Source organism: Camelus bactrianus, chromosome 13, assembly GCF_048773025.1.
Source record: "Camelus bactrianus isolate YW-2024 breed Bactrian camel chromosome 13, ASM4877302v1, whole genome shotgun sequence".
NCBI lineage: Eukaryota > Metazoa > Chordata > Mammalia > Artiodactyla > Camelidae > Camelus > Camelus bactrianus.
Window position 1 is genome coordinate 54210683 of NC_133551.1, and position 21454 is coordinate 54232136.

General features: G+C 42.6%; 1 protein-coding gene across 4 annotated transcripts in view; it reads right to left on the minus strand.

Moving 5' to 3' along the window:
• Positions 1-403: 403 nt before the first annotated feature.
• The window catches only part of AGO1 (argonaute RISC component 1), a 35150-nt gene continuing 14099 nt past the window's right edge, over positions 404-21454 (minus strand). For 2 of the 4 annotated variants that reach the window (XM_074376865.1, XM_074376867.1), the window contains 11 exons: positions 21246-21365; positions 20742-20873; positions 20479-20612; positions 17216-17400; positions 11729-11888; positions 11454-11544; positions 10170-10364; positions 7917-8051; positions 7202-7303; positions 6675-6874; positions 404-6437 (listed from right to left, as the gene is read on the minus strand). In XM_074376865.1, the coding sequence (XP_074232966.1) occupies positions 6329-6437; positions 6675-6874; positions 7202-7303; positions 7917-8051; positions 10170-10364; positions 11454-11544; positions 11729-11888; positions 17216-17400; positions 20479-20612; positions 20742-20873; positions 21246-21365 (1563 nt within the window). In that variant the 3' untranslated portion in view covers positions 404-6328. The remainder of the gene's footprint in view (positions 6438-6674; positions 6875-7201; positions 7304-7916; positions 8052-10169; positions 10365-11453; positions 11545-11728; positions 11889-17215; positions 17401-20478; positions 20613-20741; positions 20874-21245; positions 21366-21454) is intronic. The other 2 variants (XM_074376866.1, XM_010959902.3) reach the window with 2 other exon arrangements.

Below are 21454 nucleotides of genomic sequence, written 5' to 3' on the forward strand. Positions count from 1 at the left end.
CACCAGGGAGGAATGCCTGAACTTACATGATTGACAACTACACCAACAGCTTAAGGTACAAAATCATAGAACCTCCATGTTGGGATGAGAGTGAGAAAAGGTGACGATAATCTGGTTGTCTCTGCTTACCTCAAGATTCAGGAATGCTGAGTCCATCCTGTATACTCAATATCACTTCTTGATTCCCACCTCTGTACTCATGAACCACAGATTTCTAGCTCATTTCAATTCTACTCACAAATATTGACCCCTTGATATATGCTATGGCTCTGAGATGACAAAAATGATTAGAATGTAGTTTCTGCTTCTAGTTCACAGGCTCTGGGGAAAACAAGTCATGAAAGTAAATAGAGAAAGGTGCTAAGAGCTATCAAGTACACTGGAACACCATCTATGACACTGGTTAGGAACAAAATTAGGTTTGTTTATTTTATTCTTTTACAAGTATCTCCTGAGGATAGAAGGAAGCTGGAGGTGGAGGTGGTGGTGAACAACTTGGAAGTCCCAGTCTTAACCTTATTTAAGTTAGGTTTTTCCAATGTTCATTTTTAAGAAATATTGGAGAATGACCAATAGTTACAAGATCCCAAAGAAGACGGGGTGGAGGACGGTAAACTAAGTAGAAAAATACCCTCTTTTCAGTTTTCACGGTGAAAATCAGTTGTCATGATGTTAATAACATTTTTCTTGAATCCTATTCTACTCTCTTGACTAATCTCCCACCTCATTAAATCAAGCAAAAATATACAAGGTATTTACCAGTGATCTGACAGTCATTTTCCATTCTGCTTCCTCTCCTCATCCCTTAAACTGTGTTTCCTAGAGTTGTACACTAGGTTTCTCATGCTCTACTCATTTTCTAAGCCAACTTGTTCACTCCTATGGCTTTAGCTACCATTTATATGAATGTGAATCCCATGTCTATAACTGCAGTTTTGTAGTCTTCCCTGAGCACCAGAACATTGTGTTTACTGGAAACCTTAACCTTGTTGCCCCTTGGGAACCTGAAAGTTGAGTCTATACAAGGTTAATTGTATTTCTTCGCAAAAGTCACCACCTTCCTTCTATTGCCTCCCCTTTCCCCCAATCTTGGCTAGAGGACTGTCCCAATATACTTACTTGCTCAAGCAGAGTGAGCATTAGCCTCTACTCCTCTCTTCCCGTTCCATCATTCACTGAGTCCAATTAAGTCTATCTCCTGAGCATCTATCAAGTCTGCCCTTTGCTATTTCATTGCTATTGACTTACAGCTTGTTCAGTCCCTCAATCTCTCTCTCTAAATGGTACCTGGGAACCACTTGACCACTCACATCCCCCACCAAACATTTTAAGCTCCTTAAGGAGCTGTTGTCCTCATTTTTGAATTGTGCCTGCCTACTCCCCCACAATACTGTGGGATACAGTGCTTTGCATGTTTGTTGAATGAAGAATAAGTAGAGGCCCTATGAAATACGATTACATATGATCTGCAGTTTCAACACTCTGGAATTTGATTTACCCACTGTCCTCCTTTTAGTAAGTGATGGTTCTGCTCTTGTAACAATCTATTATTCTAATCTAAAACCTATCAGAGATATAATTCATCCCAAGAATTTTCTTTGCTAAGAAAAAAAGGAGAGAGACCGCACTTTAGAAATAGAAGCCACTGTTGTCTTTATAAAACACAGAATTGTGCTGCTGCTGCTTGCTTCAGAAGGAACTGTACATTACAGCTGCTGGGATAATTTTACAATGGACTGGACAAGGTACAGCTCAAAGCAGGACACAAACACAAGTCTCAAGGGGAAACAAATGCAAACAAGTACACAGCTGTGGGGTTCAAGGAACATTTCCCCATCCATGCTGGACTTGAGAGGGATAAAAAGTTTAGAAACTAAAGTGAAACCCAGAGTAGTCACACATGCCCACCAGATGGCTGCTAAGTGCAACATCACACACCAATCAGGCTGGACTGTGTGCACAGGAAAGTCATTTCATTTTTCCTTATTGCTACTACACCAGGGGACTCAGTGCATTCGACACATTGTCTTTACTTGCACAATCCTTGGAGGGTTTCCTATGTTCCTTTTTAAAGAAGGAAATCTGCCTTCCCCACATTATTCTGTTTTGTTTTGTTTTCTTTTCTTTTCTTTTGAGCCCATTCCCTCCATCCCCTTTCTTGGGCTCCCAAACAGCAGCCAGAGGTTCTAAGGAGTAGAGTAAGGGGAGAGCACCAACCTAGCCTCTCTCCCTGCCCAGGGAGAAGGTAAGTCCTAATAAATGGTGGGGGGAGGGAGGGAGAGAAAACCAGAGAATCCCTTCTCCCCAGTCTGCTTAGAAGGCCAAAGAGGAAACAGTGCCCTGCAAAACCCTGCCATGATCAGACTTTAAGAAGGAAGGCATCCCAGCTACCATCCTGGATTGGCCTAGGCCCAGTAAATATAAGTAAAAATAACTTCCCCCAATGTAGTTTCCAAAACATCATTTTAGTTTGAGATGACTTTCTACCCTGAAGGGGAAGGAACTTTCATCCTTCTTTATTATTACACATGATGCCAAGTCTAAAAACATTGTCCAGTCAGCCTTGCAGATATCCCCTGGGCCAGCTAAGAAGTCAAAGTGTCCCCTTGGCTGTCCATCTTGCTAGCCTCATTTACAGAATTCTGGACAAGAAAAAGAAAACTATCCAACAACATCATTGCTTAGCCAAAGAGGAGGCCAGAGAGGAGCTACTGAATAGGAAAGAACCAGGAACTTTTAAGGGAGGTGTCATACTTTTAGGTACCTTCTTCTTCAGCATTATTCTAAGCCTGAGTTCCCAGGAACAACAGCCCCAGGATTATCCCCAGTGGCTAGCAGTAGCACCTCAACCCCCAATGAGTCAGGCTAGACTGGAAAAGTGATCAATAAGATCGGTGCCCTCCTTTCCCACATTTAAGCCACACTCTCTCCATTTTCTTCCTATCACTCTCTTCTCCCCCTATGTCCATCTCCTAACCCTCCAACTCCGGATGACCAAGTAGCTCAACTCTAGGACATCCTCAGAAAAGGGAGGCCCCAAGTAGAGAGAAATGAAACCAGATCTAGAAAAAGCAATGAGAGAAACCAACTCCAAAGAGTGGACAAGTGTGGAAGTTGCCAGAAGCCCTCCTGATATCATGCTAGTTGGACAGGCCTTCTGCTAATGCCCTCGTGTAAGTTGGAGGGCAGTACAGCCCAGGGTGGACATCACTGGGCCTGGGAAACAGATTCTTGGTCTCCTACAGCCAAGGAGCTAAGCCTGACCTTGCCAGCTAACAGTGGAATCATTGTAGCCATGCAGAGAATTCATTATCACATAGGCAGACAGGCCAGCCAGCAAGCTGAGTGAACAACAACAAAAAATAAATAAAATAAAAAATTAAAAGAGATCAGAGGAAGAGAGAAAGGGAAAAGGAAGGCAAAAAAGTGAAAGAAAGGGAGAAGAGACCTGTTTAAGAGGATGAGGCTGGGGTCCCCCCAGCGCTTTCTCAAAGCTTAAGTAAGACGCACCACTTTAACCAAATCCCAGAAAGCAAAAGCTTGCTGCCAACACCACTGCTCAATCTGCATGCACCACCTTTCAAACAAGAATAATCCTCAAGGTCATTTTTCAAGTCTCAAAGATTAAAAAAAAGAAGCAGAAGAAGAAAAGAAAAGAAAGAAAATCACAGCAAGAAGTCATTTTCTTGCCATTGCCCAAGCTGTTTCTCTTGCTTTTATTTCCTAAATGGCATATACAATGCCAAAGGGCTAAAATACGCATTTCAAGCCCCAGTTCAAAACCCAACTGGAGAGAGTGAGGCAAAGAGAGAAAAAGGAGAGAACACAAACTCGTTGCTGAGAGTAGGTGGCTACCACCAGCTCCCAATGGATATTTGCAAATGCTGGTGAATGACTGGATCCTCCAGGAATGCTGCCCTGATCCCAGCCCCAAAACACACCCAAGAAGAGAACATGCAGAGCCCACTGTCCCAAGAGAGCTCCCCTCCCCAAAGGGTGATTGAACACGAAGTAGACAGTGTATGAAGGCGATGGACAGGGCAGATGGAGTGTTGGCATCACTCTCTTTAGGCACTTGTGTAAGGAATGTAGGCTCTCCAGTGAGCTGCCTCCTCCCAGAGCCCTCCATTCTGTTCTTCAGCTGGGCTGTGCCCATGGGGCATCCCAAGCCAGTATGAAAGAAGTAAAGGAGGAGTTACTCAACAGTCCTGATGCCTTCTCCATAATCAATGTTTGTGCTACGTTTTGTGAAGTTGCTGAATGAAGTAGCCAACCAGAAAAGAACCTGGGATAGACTGTTTTGCATAGCAAATCTGGGTCTGTACAAGGGCTGCTGGGGAGGGGAAATGGTAGCTCTAACTGCACAGGCCCGTATTCAGACCGACCTTCCTCTGGCTGGCCTCTGAGCACAAGCTAGGTCTAAAGTGTCATGGCTTCATCACCAGATTAGGGCAAATCCAAGCCCAGGTTCCTCAAAAAGAGGATTTTCCACACTGAAGCTGAACTCCTCATCCCAAACAGTGGGACAGGAAAAAAATGAACAGTCAAGGAAAGAGGGAGCCTTGCTTCAAGGTCACAGGCACCAAGCTAGAACCCCCTACTTTTCCAGTTCTGCAAGACAGCCAAATCCCATCTCTATCCAGGGAGATGGGAAAAAAAAAAAAAAAAAAAAGCCCATGCTACCCACTCACATGCCCTAGTGGGAAACCAGGAAAAATTCATTTGTGTAAACAGAAGCAATAGGGAGCAGCAAAATCCCCAGCCTATCCACAGGACACGCTGAAATCTGGGATGAGCCAAAGTGTCAGAAAACAGTCCAGAGGAAGGGAAGATGCATTTGCAGGAAAGAGTGCAGGGCAGTGCAGAAGAGGGAGCCTGTAGCAAGAAAAAGATATTATCTGCACAGAGGAAGGGTGGAGCCTGAGCCCCACCCTGGGGAGATAACCACCCCCTAACTAGCCAGGCCAAAGAACAAGTCAGGTACATAGTTCCTTCTGATGGCTCAATGTTTCTGGGATGTAAACTCATTGGGCATGGGAGGGATTTCCAGATTTTGGCAATAGACTCAAGTTATGGTATAAAAATAACATTTAGTTTTTGCTTTTTTCTTATTTTAGACCTAAGGATCGTTTGTTAATAAGACACCCCAGTTAAGAAATATTGAAACGTAAAGAGACTTGACCATCAGGGAAAAAAAGAAACCAAGAGTGAGAAATGCTATGAAAGTAACTCCAGACCCAGGAATGGGAGACAGGAAGAAAGGAGACATAAGTGGAAAGGCCAGGGGCCAGTCATCTCAGCAGCTCTGAGACTTGTCAGGTCTGAAAGTGCAAATGTCAATGGATTTTAACCATCTTGAGGTCGTGATCTTTTAAAAAGCTCAATGAATATGGAAGTCAATTCCTTCAAATGCAAAATAGCTGGCGCTCTGGCTGGAGGCTTGTTGGGTTAGGGGTATTTCATCCCCACCTACCTCCTCTCCCACCCCTCCCCGTCCCCCACCCAAAAGGTACAAAAGGTTGCAGTTCTGCAGCATTACCGTTACAGGGAAGGCACTGGTTACCCACCAGCAGGCGGAAGGAAGACAGGGTCATGTCACTTCGGAGCTAAGTGCCATAGTGCCTTAAGTCTTACTAGGGGCTGGTTGTCTGACAGGGAGGAGGTGTAAGGCGGGGTAGAAAAGGTGGAAAGAGAGGAATAAGGAAAGGGGAGTGATAGCTGGGGGAGGAGCAACCAAAACCATTAGCATTAAAAATCTTCCTACAAACTGGATTATCAACCAATTAAAACATCTAGTATCCTAAAATATTGATCTGGGTCTGGTTTCGTTTTTCTTCTTAAACAAATCTAGACCTTTTCTGATTAAGGCTCCTAAAATATTCTTCCCTCCTCCCACCCACTTTCTCAAGCCCCTCACTTTCCCATCTAAAGTATCAAACCCAAACCTACCAGCTTTTGTCCGCAGGGCTGCAGAGCCGACCTTACCAAGCTGTCAGGCATGAGTCTTTAGCACTGTGAGTCACATGAGACACCTGTGTGTATGGTGGGCACCGATGCTGCCCGTCTTGGTCCAGTGGGGTCAGGGCCAGATGTGACAAGATGGGGTGAGGGGTGGAGGACATGAGGTGAATATCAGAGATTTCTGGCTGGTGGTCTGGCTTACTGGCCCTGTTCCCCACTCTTTTATCCACTCTGTAGAAGGAAACAAGGCCTTCTGCATTTCTTCCTACCCCACCTCCCTCCTCCCTGCTTCCTCTGGATTTGGGCAGCACAGCTCTTGGGGCTTGGAAAGCTTTCTTCTATCCAGTGAGGTAACAGCGTTCTGCCTTCAAGCGAAGTACATGGTGCGCAGAGTATCCTGGTGAACCTGCACGGCTTTGGCCAGGGCCTGGGGATCCCGCCCATTGCTCTGCCCCGATATGTGGCTCCCTTCTCCACTGAAAAGGAAAAATGAAGTAAGTCCTTCCTGGTGAACTGAGCTGCTACTAATCCCTCCCCCCACCCCTACAGTGCCAATTCCCATATTAACTTAAGAGAAAACCCCAACCCAGACTTGGGCAGACAAGCCCAAGGACACCAAATTGGACAACACTCATTTCCTCCTACCTAGGGAAAGTTGAGAGGGTCTGGTACCAGAGGCTGAAGCAAAAAGGAAGCCTGATCCCAGGCCTCACCTGTCATGCTCCTTGTCCACTAGGTGGTATCGTGCCCGGAAAGCCACCAAGCGAGCATAGTAGGCGGGTGCTGGGATTGAGACGGAGCGTGTGCATCGTACGTAAGTGTGGCACAGCTGGTACGTCAAGATCTGGAGCTCATCCGCTGTGAAACGGTTGTCATCCCAAAGGACATAGTAATGGGATGGTCGGCTGGTGCCCTGGGAAGATAGGAAGGTGAGCGGCCCCATGTTGGGCAGAGGGGATGGATGATGATAAGGAACAGGATCATTGTGAAGGGCACAGCTGTGTTGGAAGACCCACCCATGAACCAGGCAGACACAGTTACCTATGTCATAAAGCACTCATTTTATGGCAAACCTGACTAAGACATTCAAACTGCACTTCTGTTCAAGTGCACCAAGGTTTTAGTGAGAGAATAATCCTGATCTGAATGCCACTCGGTAATGACTGATACATTCTAGAGGTTGTGGGGATGATCAACTAATCTTTGACCCACCAGAAACCCGAGGACATAGCCCAGCTACCTGGATGCCTGCGTGGCTGCACAGATAGAAGTCAAACTCAAATGGGTGGGTGATGTTGGTGTCCACAGTGGTCCCAGCTGGGATGTTACCACTCTTCCCAATCTGTATAGAGACAAAGACAACCAAGATCCCAAGACCTGCCTGGCCCTAACTAGGGCCCCAACTCAATTCTAATCTGATTCCACCAGAACCCCAAGAGTAAAGTGGAAGTTGCTGTTCCCAGAGGGTACTACATCTTGAAATAATGGGCTTCTAAAGTCACACAGACCTGTGTTTAAGTGCTGCTTTCACCATTTCCTAGCTGTGTGACCTTATCAAGTCATTTAACCTTTCTGAGGTTAAACTGGAGATAATAACAGTACCTACCTCACAGGGCTGCTGTGAGGAAGACGCCTTGTACAGTGTCTGGCACATAGAAGAAGTTCAATAAATGGTAGTTCCCTTTCCCTTCTCTGGGAGCTGCTCTATATATAGGGTCTATAGGCCAGGGAGCTAGGAGGAGGGAGATGAAGTATAAGGGAAGGAGGGGAGAAGGAGGAAACAAAAGGAAGGCAGTGGTAGAGGAAAGGCCACAAGAGCTGGGGGAAGAAAGGGGCCAGGGACGATGGACAGGCGAAGGACTAATTTCCCAGATTTTATTTCAACAGTTTCTTCCATATTGAGAGAAGGGAGACAAGATGAGGGGTATAGGTGGCTTCCTCAATCCCTCACTCACTCGCTCATTCTTGTCAGCACAAAAAAGGCGGGTGTGATGGCGTTTCTGAACCACAATATAAGTGATCCCGGGCTGGTAGTCCTTTTCCAGTTTGATGCAGGCATCACGAATGGCCAGCAGCTCATAGTGGAGGATCTAGGCACAGGGTGAGGCAAAGAGACATACAGCTCCTCTTGAGTTCACACAACTTTCTGAACTAAGGGTTTGCCACTTGTAATAAGGCTTTTTGTTCAGTCTCCCTTAATAAGCTGATACCAACCATTAGAGACGATAAGACCCCTTCCTGCCCAAATCAGCCTTATATAGACATAGCTTGGAGATACTGTGGGCTCAGTTCCAGACCACTACAATAAAGTAAGTCACATGAATTTTTTGGTTTCCCAGTGCATACAAAAGCTATGTTTACAATATATTATAGTTTATTTAAAGTGTGCAACAGCATTATGTCTAAAAAACAATGTACATACCTTAATTTAAAAATACTTTATGGCTAAAAAATGCTAACCACCATCTGAGCCTTCATTGAGTCATAGTAATAATATCAAAGATCACTGATCACCATAATAAATATAGTAATAATAGAAGTTTGAAATATTGCGAGAACTACCAAAATGTGACAAAGAGACGTGAAGTGAGCAACTGCTGTTGAAAAAATGGTACTGATAAACTTGCTTGATGCAGGGTTGTCACAAACCTTCAATTTGTAAAAAATTCAGTATTTGCGAAGCACAGTAAAGTGAAGTACAATAAAAACAGGTATACCTGTACTCGGTTCACCTGATATTTTCCTATAAAGCCTTGGCTTGGAGGCTTAGCATCAGCAAAGAGAACTCACCTGGTTCCTCTGCATAATGAGACCTAACATCAAGACACAGAACGAAGGTTCACAGAGAAGTCACAATGCCCAAAGGTCAATTTCAGGATCAAGAGGAAAACGAGAGTTCCCCATGAGTTCTAAGAACACGTAGGTTTAGACCACCACAGTAGAGTAGACACATAGTTCAGGAATGGGTATAGAGGGAATAGATAAATTCAGTACTACAAAAAAAGCAGTAAAAAAAAAAAAAGCACAGGTGAAAAACCGCAAAAAGCCACAGGTGAAAAGCCATAGGCAGTAGTTGCATTGTGGCCTTGGATGTCAGATATAGGGAGTCAAAACTGTATGGCAGGAGTAAACAGAATTTGGAATCAATTAGAACTAGGTTTAAATCCAGGCTTTATGGAGTATATTACCTTGAGCAAGTTACTTAACCTCTTTAAGTCTCATTTTCTAAAGTTACTAGTAAGATCAGCCTCACAAAGCTGTTGTGAAGACTAAAACAAATAAGTAAAAGCATAAAAATCCTAGTAGGGGCTTAATAACTGCTGATTGCTTTGCTGAACAGCTTGAATTTTAACCCCAGGCCATGTGAAGCCACTAGACATTTCTGAACAGTGAAGTGATATGATAAATTTACCTGGTATTTTAGGAAACACTGGATGACTTGGAGAAAATTGAGCATAATGGTTAAGAGCATAAATCTTGGAATCGGACCAATTTGTCTGAATCCCAGTTCTACCACTTAGTACTAGCTTGGGTGACACTGAAGAAATCATTTAACATTTTCAAGCTTCAGTTTCCTCATGCATCAAATGGAGTAATAATAATTATTTCATAAGGCTACTGTAAGTATTAAAAAGAACACATGCAAAGTGCTTAGCACAGCTTATGCACAAACGAGGTACCCAGTAAATGGTAGTTACAGTACTGTTTATTAAACGGTACTCAAGGAGATCAGTTCAGTACACTAGTCTAAACAACAGAATATGAAGGCTGAACAGGGAGGAAGAATAGCAGGAACCTTGTAAAGCAAGATCAACAGCAGTGGTTCTCAAAGTGTGGCCTCCAGACCAGCAGCATCACCTGAGAACTTGTCAGAACTACAAATTCTAGGGCCCCATTCTAGACTCAATGAATCAGAAATTCTAAGGGTAGGGCCCTGCAGGCTATTTTAAAAAGCCCTCCAGAAAATTCTGATGGATGCTAAAGTTTGAGAACCACTGGTCTAAAGAATCAGTCTTCAACATGAACCAACTAGTAACTAGGTACTGAGGGTCTTCTATTATAAGAATGGTCTGTTGGTGATTGTACACACCACCTCTCAGTTGTATCTCTGTGATACAACTTAGCTTAGAAAAGGCAGCAGTATCCTCTGCTACCATTAGGCCCCACTGCCTCAATGTAAAGGTTTTCTAACCTACTGTGAGCCCTACCTGGGGGAGCTGGCCTTCAGGAACACCATCTCGGTAGAAAATGATGCGGGTAGGCTTGAAGCGGGTGGACTTGTAGAACTGGATAAGCAGCTCACGTACCATGTAGGATAAGTCTTCAATGATCTCCTGCCGTGGTCGCTGCACTCGCACAGTAGCACAGTAACGGCTGGGATGGGCATCCATACTGCCTACCACCTGATAATCAAAGAGGCAGGTTCAGCTCCCAGAACCTCCACCCTCCCAACACTGTCAGGCTGTGGGTTTGGGAAAGGCTTCTTAGCAAGAAAACTATGCAATCAAATGAGTAGGTTTCTGGATTCAAAGAGCCCTGGTTTCAATCTTTGTTCTGTCACACATGTGTAAGTTATGTAATCCGTCCAATCTTGTTCCTCTTCTCAAATGGAGACAGTAATACTACCTGCTTGCAGTGCTGTTGCAGCACAAATAAGGCATGGTGCACAGGGCCTAACCCACAGTACATACTTGGTAAGTTTGATTTCCCTGTCCCTTGTAGAGGGGTATGTGAAGATTTGGCACTACTAGCTCTAAGAGTGACTGCATACAAATACGTTTGTTTGATTTTTTTTTTTTTCAATTCAACTGCTAACCCCAGGAACCATAGTGAGAAGTGTTCCTGTGAGTGGTGAGAATAACATCATTTCCTAAGGGGACGGTGGCCAGAGCCTAGGATGGATGCCCACAACGAAAACAGAGATAAGCATAGCATAGGGTCCCCCTGCATTCACTGAAATAAGCCCAGTCTGCTTAGAGAAATGTGAGGGTTGAGGAAAGAGAAGTGGAAAAAGAGACATGGTCCCTTTAGTAATTCAGAAGCCCCTATGAGACAGGGGAACAGAAATCAGGAGACGGACTGGAGAGATATTTAATCTACTAGGTGGATTAGGGGTAGGAATGGGGACGAGTAAAGGACAATCCTAGCAACTAAGTAACTCCCTTAAGAGGGATTTTGAAGAAGGATATAGTTGTTCTCATATCCCAAAAGTGGACACAGAGAGAGGGAAACTGGAACACAAAGCAGAAGTGATGGAAACGAGACCAAGTCTCTAGCCAAAACCTACACCCTCACAGCTGTCTCTGAAAAGACGACACCATACAGAATTAGTTTTATTAAGATACCAAGGGAGTGGTTAATGGGGATGATCAGCTGAAATAAAAAGATCTCATGAAGGGTCAAGCATCAAAGCTGAAGGAAGGAAATCATGTGTAATGTTAGGAACTCAGAGCTAAGAGAACTTTATGAGGAAGTTGGAGAGTATCACTCACTGCTGTGATCGAAGGCTTTTTCCCATCCCCTGCCGGGGGGTGTGTAACATCTGCTCCCAGGAATATCACTGGCTGTTGAAAGACGGCAGAGCTAAGCAAGGGACAGAAAACAAATGGTGAGGAGTTGGGTCTTTTCTTCCTGGCACCATCCAGCACCCACTTTGGTTTTCTCTCCCTTTGTCTGATTCACTCTGCCCAGACAGGGTCCTCTCTTTTCATCAATCCCCAGTATAGTACCTTGTTTGACAAGGGCAAGTGGGCAATAGAGTTCATACCGCTGGTGTGGGACTAGGATGTTGTTAATGCCACCAAGTTTGACATTGATCTTCAGGCAGAGGTTGGACAGAGTCTGAGGTGAGGTCTTGACCACATTCTTCACTTGCACACACTGTGTAGCCATTCCCAACAGTGTATCTCCAACACGTTTCACTTCAGCTATGAGCAGGGAGAGAACTGATTAGTGCATTCAACAAATATTTACTGAATGCCTACTAGATGCCAGAAGTATACACGGTGCTAGGAAACACATGGTCACCAGAAACACACAGGGTCACTACTTTTCTAGTGCTTACTATCTAGTGACTAATTTTAAAAATCACGAAAAGTACAACAATGATAAATGCTACAAGAGAAAACCTCATGGTGCTTTAAGAGTATATAATGTGCGGTAATAACCTAGTCAGGAAAGGATTCTTGAGTAAGTACTGACTAAATTGAAATCTGAAGGTAGAAAAGAACTTAGAAGGGAAGGGGACTATGGGGGAGTATGGGAGACAGCATTCCAGGCAGAGGGAACAGCATGCAAAAACACACTCTGATAGGAGACAGCAACATATGTTTGAGAAACTGAAAGACCAAAGTAACTATGCAGGAGAGTAAATGAACCACGGTGTGAGAGAAAGAATGTGGTCATTAGATTGATCTAGGGAAGAAAGGAGGGTAACTTATACTAAGAAGATAGTTTTTAAGATGGAAATAAATAGATTCAAGAGATATTTAAGAGACTTGGAGACTATATACGGGAGTAAGGGAAAATAATTTTTATGGATAACTTATGAGTTTCTAGCTTTTGTAATTGAATAGATAGATCATAAGTTCTTTTTGAGACATCTTGAGTTTGAAGCGCTTTTTGGTCAACCCAGTGAGGATATCAACAAGGCAACTGAGTACAGTAGTTGGAAGTTCAAGAGCAGTGTAAAATAGAGATACAAATTTATGAGATACTTAGGTACAGGTAGTAACTGAAGACACGATCTTTGAAATCATCAAGGAAGAGAACAGAGTGAAAGAAAAAGAGGGCTTAGATTTGGATCTTGAAGAACTCACAATAATTGCAGAACAGGAAGATGAGTCTGCAAAGGACAAAAATTCAAAGAACTAAGAGGAAGATTAAGACAGTGTTTTATCACGAATGCCAAGGGAAGAAAGAGAGTGTTTCAAAAAGGAGCAAGTGTTCAACCAACTCAAATGCTGCTGAGATAGGAAAAATGAAGATCAGAAATGTCTTTTGGATTTAGTGACAGTAAGGCAAAAATTAATGTATAGAGGTAAAAACTATTTTGGTGCTATAAAGTACCAAGGAGGAGATATAGGATCAATGAAGGGTTTGATATATTTTTAATGGACAAGGCTTGAACATGTTTAAAAAGTTAAAGGGATCATTTCCATATCCAAGAGATAGTGGCAAACCAGTGTCTCTAAAGAGAACATTCAGAAAAGCCAGATAAAATATAAACATCTTTTTGAAGACAGCAGAGAGGTGCCAAGACAACAAGAAATGGAAGAGCTAACACTCCCGAGAGGGAGAAAATCTCACAGAGGTGAGCCACCTTCTGCAGCTGCCTTTACCCTGGGTACATCTGCTGACTCTAGGTGTGGGCAAGAGGCTGAGATTCCAGGCTTTGCACTAACAATGGAACCACTGCCAGGGGACACAGAAAGCAACAGAGTTTCTGGCAGAGACGGACTAGTTCTAAATGTGAAAGGTTAAAAAATAAAAGTAAAAAACCCCCCACAGACTAGTACCTTCATGACCTTGGGGTTTCTTAAACAGGCCTCAGAAAGTACTAGCCACAAGTGAAGAATATTGATAAATTGGACTAAATTAAAATTTAAAATTTCTGTTCAACAAAAGAACCTATTACAAAAATAAAAAGGCAAGCCAGGAGCAAAGAAGACATGTCTAATACACTAATATTAAATAAAATTTAATATTATAATACATTTTATTATATATTATATACATTATATCATATATATCACATATATATGATATTATATTATAAACCTAATATTAAATAAAAAAGGAATTATAAAGAACATCTATAAATCAATAAGAAAAAGATACTGAAGCCAACAAAAAAAGGAGAAGACCTGAGCAGGCACTTTTCAAAAGAGGCTAGTGAAACAGACAATAGAAGAATAAAAAGAGACTCAACTTTACCAATCATCAGAGAAATCAAAAGCACAGCAAGTCACTAAACATCCATAAGAATGGCTAAAATGAAAGGAAACAGTACCAAGTTTGGTAAGGATGTGGAGTATCCAGATCTCTGGTATGCTGGTGGAAGTATACATTCGTACACTTAAAAATCTCTCCTAGATAGATATCCAATAGAAATGGACATATATGTTCAAAGGACAGGTATAAACTAAAACTAAATAAACATGGATAAATCTCACAAACATCATGTTTAGTGAAAGAAGCCAGATGTTAAAAAAAAAAAGTACATAACATATGATTTCATTTATATAAAGTTCAGACAGTCAAAATTAATTTATGGTGTTAGAAGCCAGAATAATAGTGGTTGCCAGTGACGGAGAATTGTAGTGATTGGTATCCTGGGGTTGTGTTAATGTTTTACTATCAGAACTAGGTAGTAGTTACTCTGCTGTGACACTTTGTGAGAATTCACTGAACTGAACACATAAGATCTCTATATATACATCACACTTCAGCAAAAAATTTATATTAAAAAAAGATGATAGTATCAATTTAGTGGAGATGAAGGAGTTAAAAATACAAAGGACAGAAAGAAGTATGGTACCACATTAGAACTGGGCAAATGTGACACTGCTTTTCTGCAGTCTCAGGGCTACCACAGTGGACCTCGCTTTGACCATCATTTGGCCCCCAGGAAGGAAGGTGAAGGATTTTTTAGAAGAATCTTACTTCTCTTATCTGCAGACTTAATTCTAGGCAGATGGCCTCATTATCAAAGGAACAGCATGTAAGTGGAAGAAACCCAAGGTCCTAATCAAGGTATGAGACTAGAGAGAGGTGTAACATGACTGAGCTCAGGGAAGGGAAAATTCTCTGAGTAAGCACTGCCTTCCACAAGCATGCTGTGCTATACTCCCCAGGCAAGCCAAAACACTATATTCTCCCTTTATGAAGGGAACCAGAAACATGGATAATTATTCAAGGCAGTTCTCCTAAAAAGCATCCTTGTTTTCTCAACCTCAAAAGGGCCCTCAATTTAAGGCCTAAGAGAGACATGTATTGGAGGTCAAACAACTTCCCTCCGTAAGTACTGAGTATCACGTCAGAGGAAGGCTCTACCTTGGGTATATATGTGAAGAAGGAAGAAGGTTTCAGAGCAGAATCAGATCTACTCCATGCTCAAAACAATATCAAGCTAGGTAATAACTGATCAGCAGCCTGATAAGATTTCTAGAGGAATCCAGAAAGAGACAAGTTCATCTACTAGATGAGATGACAAAAGAAAGCTTCCAGGAATAAGCACATTTAAACTAGGACTTGAAAGATGGAGAGAATTTTAAGGGCAAGGTAGAGGATAAGAATATTAGATTAGAATTAGGTATTCTAGGCAAAGGCAAATGATATTAGCAAAACCAGAGTCTGGAAAGCATAGACAAAGAATGAGCATCATTTCGGGTATCTACTACGTCACAGGCACTGTGTTAGATGCTGCTTTTTATGTAATTAATTATGAGGTTCAGAAAGGTTTGGTAATCTGCCTAAGCCAGTAAACTGGCATAGCCAGGATTAAAATCCAGTTCTATCTAACTCCAGAACAAATGATCTTTCCTGTATGTGTGGCAAAGGGAACAGTAGAAGATAGAGTTGAAAAGGTTAAACTAAGATCAGGGCCCTAAAAAACTTTTATTTTTGTGAATGTGGATCAATGAAGGTTTTGGGGGGAGTATAATCACAAAGTCTCATCCAGTAACCTATTCAAGAAAGATTTAAGGGGGGAGGGTATAGCTCAAGTGGCAGAGCACACGTTTAGCATGCATGAGGCCCTGGGTTCAATCCCCAGGGCCTCCTCTAAGAATAAATAAATAATAAATAAACCTAATTACCTCCCCCAACCAAAAAAAAAAAATAATTAAAAAAAAAAAGACAGAACTAAGTTGAGAAGAGTGCGTGGAAAGCAGGGAATCATCTTAATATTGTTTTGTTTTTTTTTTAAAAACAGCATTAGTGGTAAAGCAAAGAGAAGACAGACCACCTCTAAAGTCTGGATGGAGGTACCCAGAAACAACTGTGATGCCAAATACTGAAGAGAGAAATAAAGAAAAGGGCTTATTGGTAGACAGAGAAGACAAACTACTAAAGAGATGGTTCACCAAAACACTTTACAATAGCAGAGACCACATCTACTTTATTCACCAAAGATCTAGCAGTGTTTTTTTTCACACATAATAAATGATCAATAAACTCTTGTAAGGTTAGGTCAAAGGGACAGATGGGAGCTGCAGAGAGGTCAAGGGGTGAATCAAGATTTTAATTATACATTATTACATATAATAACAATAGTTGATGACTGAAACAACAAATAGATGAGAATTTCACTAGAATAAAAACACAGAGAGGGCACAGTACAGAAATATGGAAAATACCAAGCATTTCTGGTAATGACAAAAACAATTAAGGAGAGACAGGGGAAAATATCAAAAAGTCAAGAGGAGAACTGAGAAAGGTCACTGGTGACCCTCTGCAGATGTTCAGGAGAATGGCAGAGCTAAGATAGATGAAAAAGGCTATGTGACTGGTCAGGAAGTGGGGTTAGAAAATGTAAAGAACGCATTCAAAAAGTTTGATGAAGAAAAACAAGAAGATAGGAAGACAAAAGCTAAAGGAGATGGCATGATTGTGGCCATGTGCTCTAGGACGGGGAATCTGAAGATGTTTGAGGGTTAAAGGGTACGACGTCCCAAAGGTAGCAGGATGGAACAGAAACAAGAGCACACATGGGTTGAGTAAGGTAAGAGGAAGGACACCTCTTCCTTTGAAGCAGGAGAGGTGGAGAGGGAGACAAGACTAAGAGAAAAGCAGTGAGTCAGAGATGTACATAGTCATTCTCATTCTTAAAAGAAAGGAAAAGACAGGGAAAACTTCAGAAAGTCCAAGTCATTCTCAGGTAATGGAACACCAACAGAACCACTATAAATTCTGTTTGAGTGTGCTGCACTCTGTCCTGACGGACAATGCACTCCTACGGATGGGAGTGTGAACTGACCCATCTCTGTATCTGGCTAAGCTTAGCCTGGCATAAAGACCAGCACACAGAAGATCCCAGTAAATGTTACTGGGAGGGAGTGTGAGCAGGTAAGCAGGACGTGGGATGACTAAATGGCTCATATAGGCTGATATTTCTCCTATAAGAGGAACACTGACATTAAGGAATAGCCCTGGCTAGAGCCAAGAATCCATATTGAGTCATCCCTAGGAGCTTCCAGGGAGCTACCCTAAGAAGAGACTTATCATCGTAATCACTGTCCCAAGAGAACTGTACCATACACTGGCGTCTTCCCTGGCAGGATGACGATAATGAGCTGCAGCCCTGAGTAGGTGTTCTTGAGATGCCGGAACATGGGCTCCACGCTGTCTGCCCCCTGCGCGTATTTGCAGAAGCAAGGTTGGCCCTGGATAGGCATTCCTGCATCCTTGGAAATCTTCCGCAGCTGGTCAGTGAAGTTCCTGTAGCACAAGTATGGTCATGACAGGGGGCAGTAAGTCCCATTTTAATATCTCTGACCAAAAGTCTCCATAGCGCTAGGCATCTAGCACTATGACACATTCTAAGATAATGAGACATCATCACATCTAATGTAAAAAACATATTTATAGTTGAGTAGGACAATAGAGAGCTTGCTAAGTGTTCAACGGTACAAGCAGAGAGCTGAGGGAGCCCAGAAAAGGGACCTGCAGGAATTCTCAAAGTCCTCCACCTTGTCCCACTCAAGCAGCTGGTTCCTATGCTCTAAGTGCACAGCAATAGGAAGGTGTCCAAATGGAAGGCCTCTTTGCTCAAATTAAAATAAATAAGGTTCCAACAGTGATCAGAGCACAGGAGATACTCAGTAAAAGTGAGCTCCCTCCTCTTCCATTGGTTCTTTGAAGCCTGAGAACAAATTATTAAACAAGCGTCTTCTTTTCGCTTTAGAGCTTTACCCTATGAAAGGAAGACAAAGTTGGAAAACTAGTACACATACAGTAGATTAAAAAAAAAATCAAGCTACATAAATATAATGACAGACTAAAAGGAGCAGCAGGAAATTTAATTTGTGAAAATCCTGCATTTAGATTAAAAGCAACAATGTATAAATAAAAAATAAAAGCAATTGTTTAGTGGATGTTATTACATAGCATATAAATACCAATGATAGATTCAAAATCCTATGCAGTGTGAAAATAAGTTTTCTCACTTATTCAGTGAAAAAACACAAGATAAATACAATACTGTTGTGCAAAATTTTAAATCACTTACATACATATAGGCATATAAAACACATAAATTGGAGAGGAAGGTTATAGTAATTCATGACAGTGACTGCATCAGAAGGGAGGAATGGAACTAGGATGGAAGATATAAAGGAATCTTAAATTCACCTGTAACATTTTATTTACTTTTTTAAAAAGGATAAAATAAATATGACAATACTCTGGATGATGGATACACAGGTGTTTACCACATTATTCTTTTCAAAATGAAAAAAAAATCAAAATAAAAGCTAGAATAAAAAATACAATCTATTATTTCACATGAATAAGAGCCAGGGCTCTGATGGACTATAGTGTTTCCTCCATTTCTCTGCTTTGTATACAACTGCAACATGGCTACTAAAAAAGCCAACATGTTACTAGATTCCATTAATAAGTGGGTCTCTACTTCAAATAAAGTGTTATTTCCAATCCTCTATTACCAGGTCACACTTGGAATATTATGTCCAGTGCTGGGGGCTACAAAGTGTTGAAAGAAGTCTAGGATGGGGAAGGTCTTAAAATCCTGTCCTAAAAATGACATAGCTGAGATAACAGGGTCTGATTAGCCAAAATAAAAATTCTCAGGGTTGACCCTTTATTCATCCCCAATTACCAATTTCTCCACTTCCACCTTCATCTCTTCCCCTTCTGTCTCAATGGAAAGGATGACTTCTCCTATGTTCTGGATCCCATTCCCTCATATACATGTAGGAACTATCTCCACTTCCTTTCTCATTTCTCTGAGTTCTGTTTTCAGTCTGTGTTCACTGCGCATTCTCCCTGGACAATCTCATCCATTGCCATAGCCAAAAACTTTCAAATCTTAATCTTTAGCCCAGAACCATACATCCATCCAACTGGGTATCACTGACCCAAGTATACAAGTCACATTTTTATCTCCTGCTTCTAGGGATCATTACAAGAAGGGATTGTCTGATGAACTGACTCCTTCCAACACTGAGATTCTAGGTTTATCAATTTCTGTACCCAGAAATATCCAAAACAATGAACTGCTTCTCAAAAGAACTGGATAGGGGAAGGACGCGGGAATGAGAGAGAAGCACACTGAGAATTGAGCTACCAACAAGGTGACAAAAAGGCACAGAGCTGGGAGCCTTTCTAATATCGCTAAGGGCCAGCCCTCCAAAGCTTGGCCAAGGCTAAGGGCAGCCTGACCTAAATAGGGCTAAAATCTCATTTAAGAGAAACTCTAACTGTGATAGAGGTAGTTGTGTATCTGTGAGGGGAGAGGGGGTACCAGAGTCCCCACATTCATCAGGTGCTGCTGTAACTAATTCTTATGAAAACCCCAAGGCCAGCTGAACCCACCAGGGCACACATCTGTTTTACCCTCGCTACTGCCCAAAGTGGTCAGTTCTACCAACTTCCTCAGCCCCAGAGAGCACTGACCTTACTACAGATCCAGAGAGAAGGAGCCACCACTTCAGAAGACTGCAAGAATACTGAACTATACATTTTAAACAGGTAAATTTTGTGGTATTTGAAATATAGCTCAATAAAACTGCTAAAAAAAAAAAAAAACCTGCAGTGATTTCCTCACTTACTCATTCAGTCACTCAAGAACATTGCTCCCCTAACTTGTTCCTTTAAACCATTTGGCTATATCACTTTCTTCTTTCTTCACTGTTGTCATCTACTCCCAGCCCTTCAGCCACAGTTGGTTCAGAGGCCCTTACAACGCTTGTTCACCTAATTCAGGTCACTTGGACCCAAATGAACAAATTCTGTGCACAGGAAAGGATAGCTCAAGAGTATCAGCTGAAGTTTTATTTCCAATTAAGAATATAAGATTTGAAACTGCAGATTTGATTTGATCGCAATCTGACACTTTCTTGATATGCAAACCTTGTACCAGTTACTTAACCTCTTTGAGCCCCAGTCTCCTTAAAATGGAAATACCACCACCTACTCACTGTGAAGATGAAATAAGAGAGCATAAAATTAGGTACAGTGTTGGCATAAACATTATAGTCATCACTACTACTGTTTACTACCATTGTTAATAATTATAACCATAAAATAATTCAGGTCTCCACTAGGAGATGCATGCTCTAAAATCATCTTCTCTGACACAGATATGGCTCCTTATCAAGACCCCTGACCACAGATGGACAGAAAAAAAGCAGGCAGAAGTTTGAGCCAGATAGCACAGAGGGGCAGAGTCAAGGGTCAGAAAGAGCAAGCTACTGATCAAATCTTGAGAGTAGAGGAAGTTAGGCAGCTCTAGAGTCCTTCCCATTCCCTTCCACCCATACACCCAACCCTCCTTACTTGAGCACCTCTTCTCGACACTGTTTTTGGGGTGCGAAGCAGGCGATGGCCCAGACTTTGATCTCAATCCCATTGTAGAACTGTTTCCCCCGCATGTCCCAGACACCCTGATTGGGTGTGGCAATGGCCCGGTTCTGGGGATAGGCAGAGGGGGCGCCCAGGTGAGCCTCAGTAAAGCCAGGTGGACAGGGGAGCAAAAGCTCCTCCTAGCTATATAACCCAACCTCCTCCCACATGCCCCAGAGATGTTGTCTGGCCCTGACCCTGCTCACCCGGCCGCCGTACTGCAAGATGGGCGCCGGCAGCACTCGCCCTGTCACCTCCGTCATGTCATCCTTCACCTTGATCCCAAATTCCTGGATGTAGGGATCTAGGTTGTAGCTAGCATTCTTCATCTGCAAGACAAAAAAAAGGGATTTCAGGGGAGCAGAAGCTTGGAAATACTGCTCAGCTTCCAGGTCCCAAGCAGACAGCTCTGAAGAGTAGCTGAGGCTGGCAAGCAATAGTCCTAAAAAGTGGGGTTGGGGGTGAGTGGAAGATGAAGTAAGAGGGAATGGACAACACAGGGACGTATTACAGGAGGGAAAAAGAGATAGGAAGGAAAGTAGCTACAGGGTCAAGAAACAACAGCAGTCCTATGGAGTCCCAGGCAACAAATCCAGGCTTGTGTTTTCCTAAGGGTCCTGCCAAGGCAGAAAAGCATCTATGCTACCAGGGACCCCAATGACTGAGCAACCACGCATACATTTCTCTACAGCCCCACTGACCAGACGGCTGATCTCCTCCTGTCTGTCTGGGGCCGACCTAGCTGTAGCCTTTATCATGGTCGAAGTCTGGTTGTCGGTCAGCTTCTTAATGCAGCGCTGCCCAGCCACAATGTTACAGACCTAAGGAAACGAGAAGAACAGGTAGCTCTGGCCTAAGTACAGTCCACCCTGTACCCAGAGCCCCACAGTTAGGGAAGAGATCTTGGCTG